The sequence below is a fragment of the Pinus tabuliformis genome, chromosome J (genome assembly GCF_031772625.1).
Source record: "Pinus tabuliformis cultivar Carrire ecotype Pingquan chromosome J, CPIR1, whole genome shotgun sequence".
Lineage (NCBI taxonomy): Eukaryota > Viridiplantae > Streptophyta > Pinopsida > Pinales > Pinaceae > Pinus > Pinus tabuliformis.
The window spans coordinates 71,491,035-71,500,582 of NC_142295.1; the positions used below are offsets into that span (position 1 = coordinate 71,491,035).

General features: G+C 32.7%; 1 protein-coding gene across 1 annotated transcript; it reads left to right on the forward strand.

Moving 5' to 3' along the window:
* Positions 1-1,896: 1,896 nt before the first annotated feature.
* LOC149225569 (fasciclin-like arabinogalactan protein 7) lies at positions 1,897-6,026 on the forward strand. Its single transcript, XM_089377152.1, has 3 exons — positions 1,897-2,658; positions 4,649-4,914; positions 5,230-6,026. Exons 1-3 carry the CDS (start codon positions 2,424-2,426, stop codon positions 5,548-5,550), a joined length of 822 nt encoding a protein of 273 aa, XP_089233278.1. The 5' UTR covers positions 1,897-2,423; the 3' UTR covers positions 5,551-6,026.
* Positions 6,027-9,548: the final 3,522 nt, after the last annotated feature.

The window sequence follows — 9,548 nt, forward strand, 5'->3', positions numbered from 1 at the left end:
GAAGACTCAACAAGAAAAGTATAAGAGGAGGCTTGAGGGTCAGTTGGAGATACACCAAATTGATCAATTAGTTCGATTTTCTAGAGCGGGATTTGCCGAGAAAATCGAACCAATGATCTGTTGCAAGGAGAGGCAATTTGGCACGAGGTTGACAATACATAGGAGAGAGGCATGGATAGTGCCAGAGAGACAGCGTAGAGCTTGGAAAGGCTGGCGCAGAGGAAACTGGGAGCTACGCAGACGCTGAAGAGGCGAACGTGGGTGACACAGATGGTCTGAAGGCTAATACAGAGAGCCAAGGGGCTGACGCAAAGGCTTCAGTAGCTGCACAGAGGCTAGCAGAGCTGACGTAGGGTTAAGAGGCAACGCTGAGAGAATTTTCGTGGGGAAGACTAAGTGTTGGTGATCCTGGAAGGGTGATGCACTCCTTGCAGAGTGACGCAGAGTAGCAGAGAAGCTTGGAGCAGCTTTCGCTGTCTAGCTAAGGAGCTGCCATTGTTGTCATGGGATCGTTCATCCAATGATTGATCAACCAAAATCTCTGTATCCTAGGAGAGTTACTATTGCCGAGGACATTCTTTGTTGGGTGAGCGATTTCTGGCACCTTAGATGTATTCAAAATTTGTTTAATAATAAAACTCTCATATCTGCTGCACCAGTTTTCACGCATTGGCTTTTTCTGGGGGCAATTGTCCATAAATGACGATGTCCCTTGTGTGTTTGTCTCAGTTATTTCAATTACTGATCTGTATATGAGTTAAGGTTGCATTTGTGTTTATTTCAGTGTTTATATTTATAAATAACTTGTTAATAGAATAAACAAGTAGGAAAAATTAAACCAAATAATGCAGTATGGATTTCTAACATGTCAGACTTAGAAATTTCAACACCTATAAGACCTCTTTTAGAGTGCAAAACTTGAAAAAAAGTATGCATCTCAAGAGATTTAATCCTCTTCAAAATGGATCTATATATATGCATATAGTATGTGTAACTTTTCATTTTTAAAACTATATTTTTGAATGCATAAATGGATACAATACCTTGAAAGTTTACTTGGACACTTGGATTGTGTAAATTACACCACATAAATTTGCAATTCCAACAAATCTTTGCTAGACAAAATTTAAATTTAAATTTAAAATTGGAATTAATGGCTCTAGGAAAATGGCTCCAAATTAATTTAAATTTTTTAAAAGGAGATAGCTAAAATTCTAAAACAAACCCCCTTCTTTATGTTGATTGCAGAATATCATGGAATCTGAAGGTCACTCCAGTGAAAGATGCTCTTTATTTAATCTCATTATCAACACACACTGACTTTAGTCATTTCCTTTGTGCAATTACATTTTTTGTGCGCCAGTGCCCACTAAGACTTATGATAATGTTTCTCCTCATTACCTTGCATGTTATAGCTTGGATATAATATGTATATAAGATTTTGACATAGTGGTATGATTGGAAAAAAATGATTTAGCCAAGTGTCTCGACTTATTATAATGTTTGTCCTCATTACCTTGCATGTTATAACTTGGATATAATATGTATATAAAATTTTGACATAGTGATATGATTGGAAACAAATGATTTAACCAGATAGTTTGAGACAAGTTATTATCTTTCTTTTACCACAACACTTTTCCAATAATACTATAAACATGTTCAATTTTTTGAATGTATCTTTACACCTATAAAAACAAAAACAATTACTAATAATAAAACCTTATATATATTTTAAATCCAAAATTAAACACTGATTAATAAAAAAACCCTTTGCAGGGCCGCGAAAGGAAACAATGCCCTATAAAAACCCACGGACATAATAATGCCATGTGATTGCATCCCTACTTCGGAAGCTTAACTTGTACTTCAAGCTGAGAAGTGCGGTGGGTAGGCTTAGCGGTGGGCAGTATTCTCACCCCTCTCACTCCAGGAAGCCTCCATTGTTCAGACAAACCAATCATGGATGCCAAACTTTGCACGCCATCGCCTGCTTCAACATCAATTCCACCCCAATCTATTGAATTGCCCGGGCACCCGAACATTCGAAATTCAGAAATTATTGCGACTTCCAAATTCAGAATTCATGTCGAGTCAGTGTTGAGGGCAACATCACAACGGCTGTATATTTACTGGAATCCGAAGACGTTGAAATCACAACACTTATGGGGGAAGCATTTGAATTTCCAGAGGTTTTTCCCTTTTCTTCTGTCGGTACCCGGGCTGATCTGTTCACAATGCCCCACCCGACCGATGAATTAGGTAGGTACGCGGTTAAATAAATACTGTGTCTTTGCCCGCAATAGTAGATATCGATCAACTCTGATTCGCCCATTTCATCCTCCACGAGAGCTACCCTCTGGTCGACAATATAGAGATCTTCAAGCCCTAATTGCCCTCGTCTGCCTGCTCTCAGACTGCAAATGGAGTCTCTGAAGATGCCTCTATTCAGTGGCATCGCATTGGTTGTCATCTTGATAAGCTCTGCACAGGCGCAGGGTAAGGATATAAACATTGTATATCTCGCTAAAGCCCCAGCGTCTGCACCTTTCAGTTCTTCTCCAGTTCCTGCACCAGCACCAGCCCCGCTTTATGTAAATGTCACCAATGTTCTGGAACAGGCCGGGCAGTTCAAGACCTTTCTCAGCCTCATAGCAGGTATTCAAGATTCTACTTGCATCTTCTTTTTTCTCTCTTTTTTTTTAAGTTTTGGGAGACCTTATTGGTGATTTGCACCCAAGCTCTACCAATATTTTAAATTATGGTTACTGTAATATACACCTAACAGAGGAAGTTCAGAGTAACAGAGGAAGTTTTTTCTGAATTCAGGCTTCCTTAATCTATGTTGAACAATTAATAAAATAATTTTTATCCTAATCACATAGGAAATTATTACTGAAATTGGTGAAATTATTACTGAAATTGGTGGGTAAACTTTTTTTTATGTGATTACTATTTAAAGTATTTTTTAAGAAAAGTTCTTGTTATTTAAATTTAAATGATTGAATTTTTTTGGAAAATTATTATGATATATTTATTTGTTAAAACAAAATATTTGCTAAATTAAAAGTGAAAAACAATGTTTTATACCATTTCCAGTAATATTTTGTTTTTTAAGTTTTAATAAATTATTTTTAATTTTAATGAATGTTAATTATTATTATAATTATATTAATTAAATTAAATGTTAATCATTAAAATAAATTATTTTTTATACTTGATGAATTGTTTTTCACAAATGAGATAGATTAATAAACAAAGTATATTGAATTATTATTGATTCACTATAAAGGAATTACTCTTTAATACAAATGGTTAAAATTATAAATATTAATTATTTGATTTTTGAGAATACTAAATTTATTTATTATTGTCAAAATCATAAATATGAATTAAGATTTGTGAGAATACTAAATTTATTAAGTAAAGTCTTTAGGCAGAAATCAAATCAGAGAAATTTTCGTCCGGTGTTTTTCAAACCAAAGTGTGGTTTATCATCTGGTCTTAATGATGAACCACACTTGTTAGTTCAAAAAGCATCGACCAAAAATTTCTCTTATGTGATTTCTACGGAAAGACTTTGCTTAATTCATTATAGATCATAAAAACTTGAATACATAAAATACTAAATTTATTTATTATTTAAAAATGTTATTTTAGGAAGAAAATATTGTGATTCTAATCATATTTTTATAAATAATTTTTTTTTAAAATGATTAGTAAATAAAATTTAAATTATATAATTTATAGATTTTATTTATTTATTTTCATTTGATATGTTATTGACCTAGTTTTAGTTTTTTTATTTTTATTTCAAACAACGTAAAATTATTAGCTGTCAAATCAATCCTAGGATTGGGATCACCCCTGCCATACTAAATATTTTTTATGTTTTTGGCATAGTTTAATTTTTTATTTGATCTTTTTTTAGAATTTGATAATTTTTTATTTTATCTTCTTTTAGAATTTGATTAACAATTTTTTTTTAATGAAATTATGGTTTTTTTGTTATTTAAAATGCATACACTTTAATTATAATACTTTTACCATAATTGTTATTAAAATTCTATAAAATTTAAAGCAAAATTGATCCTGAAAAATATCTAAATAACTCAAACTTGTTTTTAAGAAGAGTTTCGGCGTAAATGTTCGAACCAACTAGTGTAGTTCATCGTCACGACAACTTGCCCTCACGATGAACCACACTAGTTGGTTCAAAACGCGTAGACAAAGGTTTTCTACATGTGATTCACGCTGAAACTCTTCTTAAAAATATTATGGATCACATAAGCCTCAATTCAACAACCCAAACTTTCTTGATAGAATAAAGTATGATTTTCCTCTGCTATAAAATTTCTCTTACCTTTTTGAATAATCGTACCTAAAAATATTTACAATATCTCCATTTTCAATCCATTTGCAGTATAATTAAAATCCAAGGAAAATCATAATCCGACTATACTCCAGGTTTCAAGTTTCATCCATGCGAGAACTCTACCCCTGGGGTTTAATCCCTTTGAATCGATCCAAAACCCTAAAAACTATAAATAAATGTGATGGAACCTTGCCCCTAACTTATTGGAAATGAGGGATTTTGAATGAATCTGTGGATATAATGCTTCTGCAACTGTTTTTCCCTTTCATGCAGGCACAAAGGTGGAAACCCAATTGCAAACTCAGGCCAACAACACACAACAAGGCCTCACACTCTTCGCTCCCACGGATGGCGCCTTTACTTCCCTCAGGCCCCAGTACAAGGCAATGCTCCGCATGCTCACGGACGAGCAGAAGACCTCTCTGGTTGAGTACCATGCAGTGCCTATGTTTTACTCACTGGGGCAGTTCCAGAGCCTCAGCGGTCCCCTGTCTACAATGGGTAGCTATAAATTCAATGTCTCTGCATTTGGAGCTCAGGTTTGTATGAACATGATTTCTTTTTCTAGAATTAAAATTAATATGGGGAGAATTTTTAGGATGAAATTGTGCAGAGGATTTTATATATTTTTAAAATTTCAGTGCACTTTTCACTTATCATTAAAGACTGAAAATTTAGTTCTTAATGATGGAAAAAGAGTCGACTTGAAACATTGAAAAAATATAAAATCCTCTGCACAATTTCATCCAAAAAAAATTCTAACTGTGAAAACATACTGTGTGTCATCAAAATCAACAGTTAAATTTTATCAGAATTTAATTTTTTAAAATTTCGTTTCTGTAATTGAACATCAGGTGAACGTCTCTACCGGCCTGGTAAATGCCCCGCTCACCAGCAGCGTTTTTTCTCAGGCCCCAGTGGCTGTCTACCAAGTTAGTAAGGTATTGCTTCCTGAAGAAATTTTTGGGCTCCCCATCCCTACCCCGGCTCCCAGCCCGGAGCCCGTCTCAGCCCCTACGCCTGCCTTGTCTCCCTCAGATGGAGTGCAATCGCCTCTGAGCTCTTCTGATCACACAAATGCAGCTGCTCATACTTGGCATTTGAATGCAAAAGGCTCTGTGATTCAATCAGGGTTATTCATGTTTGTGTTTCTATTTCTGCTTCTGAATCAGTAATACATTTGATTGATATATTGAACTAGAATACATAGATAGGATTTATTGGGGGAATTCACCATTGCAAAACAACAGAGATCTGCATTTTGTTCAGCAAATCAAAATAAATATATCAGAATTTGAACAGATTATAGGAAAGGATCTTAAACTGTAACTGTGTAATGAGCACAGCAGATGCCGTATTTTGGGAATCAAATATGGAATTCTTATCTATAGGGGCAGGGTTCAATGCCTTGGCATAGTAAGTCAAAATGCTGTATTTTGGGAATCAAATTTGGGATTCTGATTTAAGAGGGGCGGGGGTTCAATGGCTTGGTACAGTAAATTCAATATAAAATTCTGGATTTTAGAAGGCGTTGGCCTGCAACGACACCCGGATCCACCATTGGTAGGCCGGTTAATAAATGTCTAAGATACATGTAAAGTCGATGGTATAATTAATTGAAAGGATTGAAAGTAATTGAATTATTTTTTTATATGATATGCAGGAGATATATGCAGAGCAATGTAATTATTAGATGCTGGTCTCTTTTTAGTTGAAATTTGGTTATACGCTTTTCAGATTGTGAATTTTAGTGGCTTACTGTAAATTTTAGTTATTTAAAATGTTTATTTAAAATGTTTGTTTGTTGGTTTGTTTTTTTAAAATGGGGTAATACACTTTTTAAATTATGAATTTTAGTGATTTAAATTGTTTGTTTTTTGGGTTGAAATTTGGTAATACACTTTTCAGATTATGAATTTTAGTTGCTTATTATAAATTTTAGTGGTTTAAAATATATTTTGAAATGTAGAAATGATTTTAGTGACTTACAAAAATATTGTGAGCATTTGATTTTTACTGACTTCAAAATTCCCAAAAATTTCCATAACTTTTTACATAATTTTGAAATCTACACTTAAAAATTGGACAATATTGTTATGAATTCACACCTAACATTGGATATTGTTGTTTTGTTGATCATGTGATGGAAATTGCCCAGTGGTTAGAGTAAACATTTGGATCGCCCACATTTACATATAAGTATATGTATTCAGAGTAATTTCTAGATATTTCACTTTAACACATAAACATAGATATGAATAAATGAATGACGTTTTAATGTTTACGAGACTAGCTATAGTTTATGGGATTACTAGCTTCCTTGCTTTTTGCCTTTCGCAATTCAATCCTTTTATTATTCAAATTAATGATGCTCTAACCCAACCTACTAATAGTCCCCTCAATGAAAAGACAATGCCAAGGAACCAATGTTAACACACTCGTGTAAGTGTCTCTAATGTCTCTGAAAGCATCACATTCCAAAATGAAATGTTTTTCCGATTCCATTGCCCCATATGTGCAAAAAGATGTTTTTCCGATTCCACTGGCCCATAAGTGAAAAAAGACGATTTTCCGATTCCACTATCCCATAAATGCAAAAAGTACACACCCACTCTTCCCAAGCTTCTTTAGGCTTTTTCCATCGACTTGTTTCGCACCGTAATTGATGCGAGTTAGTTCTTAATTGAGAAATAAGAATCTTTGCTCTCCGTGGAATGCTAGCTCCATTGTACTCTTTTTGTTGGAGATCACAAGTGGGGTTGAATTCTTGAACATAATACTTCTTCTTTCTACCAAACTCTTTTCCCCATATATGCTTACGAAACTTCTCCATAACATAACTCTTCAAATCCTTGCTATTTGTGGGACATGCATTGATGTAAATATTCCATTTTTGCATCCATTTGTTTTTTTGTTTCATCCAAAATTTCTCTCTTTCACTCATTCTTCCATTGAAGATAACTTTAGGCCATCTACCTTCTCCCATTTGCTCAATTCTCTGAAGCTATCTTATGAGACGCACCATAGCAATTACTTCGACGAAAGTTTGTGTATTTTACATTTTTTTTTCCAAGGACACGAGAATCTGTTGGCTTGATATCCTTTTATTTTGAATGGATGAACTCCCTAGATTTAAAAAAAAAAGCGAATTGGACGACTCTCTCAGTCCTAAAGGATAGAAATTAGGTGGGAAGAACCATCGTACTTTTTTGATATGTGGTGTGTTGATTAGGTATTTTATTTGGGTATTTATCTTTTTTAATTGTCTAACTTTGTCATAATGGATGAATATGTTATTTTATGGAAATAGAATTGGGGCAAAAAGATCACTAGCCTAGATTCATTTAACTTTGGATTTATCAAGTTTTGAGAGGGATCAAATATTTTTGCATCTTAAGATATTTACATGTCAAGAGATTTGATCCCTTTCGGGGTTTGGTGAATGAGGTTAAGATGGATTAATTCCCCCCTTTAAATAGACTATATTCCACATGAATACTATGGGTTTTTATAAACTTAGAGCTCAAAAACCCCAGACCAAATCAAATTTACTTTAACTACCCAACAAAAATTAATTAAAAAATAATTACTTAAAATTTTTATTTTAACATAAAGTTATCTTTGTTTTATTTTATTTTGACCAAGTCAAAAATATTTACATAACATAACAAAACTGAACAACATCCCTTACACACTGGACTAGAAAAAACCTTGACACAAAAACATTTGTTATATATTAATGAAACTAAATCTATAAAATTATATAATCTATAATACTTTCATTCTAATTAAATATAAACATAGTTAAAGTTTCAACTTTGATAAGATGAGTAAACCATCTCACTTTCCAACATGTAACTTGCTTCTTATATGTCTGGTAGTATCATTTTAGCTCAATATATTCGGAGTTTCATTTTTGTGACAGTAAAAACTCACTCATTGCAGGGTAATGGGAATTTGATTCAATGATTAAGATTGAAATCTTTCTACGTCTTTTCAAGGAGTTCAAACTTGTTTTTAGAAGAAACTCATTGCATGGTAATGAGAATATGATTTAATGATTAAAATTGAAATATTTTGATTTTTTTTTTTAAAGAAACTCATTACACCAATGGGAATGTGATTTATGATTAAAATTGAAATATTTCAATTTTTTTTTAAAGAGTTTAATGAGTAATTCAAAAAATATTTTTTAAAAACAATATTAATGTTTTAAATCATTTATTATTTATGAAAGATGAGTTACAATAAATATTAGAGGGTAAAATTTTGAATACCCATAAATATTTTTATTTTTAATCTTTAGTTAATTAATGAGCATTAGTTTATCACACAATATTTGTTTTTAGTATTTAAATACCAAAATAATTTCTATTTTAGTTGGCTTTCATCTATTCTTTTAGATGATATACCCTTCTATAACATTAAATCTATCACATGGCTCAAACTTAGATAAATATATCTTACCACCATTTTAGTGTATGCAATGTTTTATGTGCCACTTAATCAAAGCTTAGACACCTTGTATTTTTGAACTCCCACTTGAATTTATGTGTTATGGGCATTGCCAATTCTTGTTAATAGGAAGTAGCATCTCATTTAGCTTTCATGCTTCATGTCTTTAAATCTCACACTCGACATAATGCAATTTATTTGATTATCTTTGCCTCCAATGCTTGCCATAATGATATTTCCTTCACTAGTTTCTTCTTGTTTTAAGTAACCTTGACATTAATGTGATGATACTTTGCAAATATTTTGAGAATGCCCATAGTTATCTTTCTCCATACTTCATCCCAAGACCAAGATCAACGAGACATATTTTTTGTAGCATTGATGCTTCAAACAACCTTTTTGAAACCTGGTGGGATTCTTACTGAGAAGACTAGAGACAAGGCAACATAATTTTTATTATCATCAAAATTATGCACTAGGGATTATACTCTAACATCCATTAGTTCCATGCATTTAAGCTAAGATGTTTATGAGTTGGAGCTTCCCATGATCCATAGACACATGAAATTAAAGGAAATTACTCATTAAAAACCACCAAGTCATGAAATCATAATAAGCAATGGACACAATCATTCTAGATTGCTGTGTTCTTAGAGACCTATAATGCAACCAATGTCTCTTTATTGCTTTTACATTATGTTGATAGAATTTTTACAAT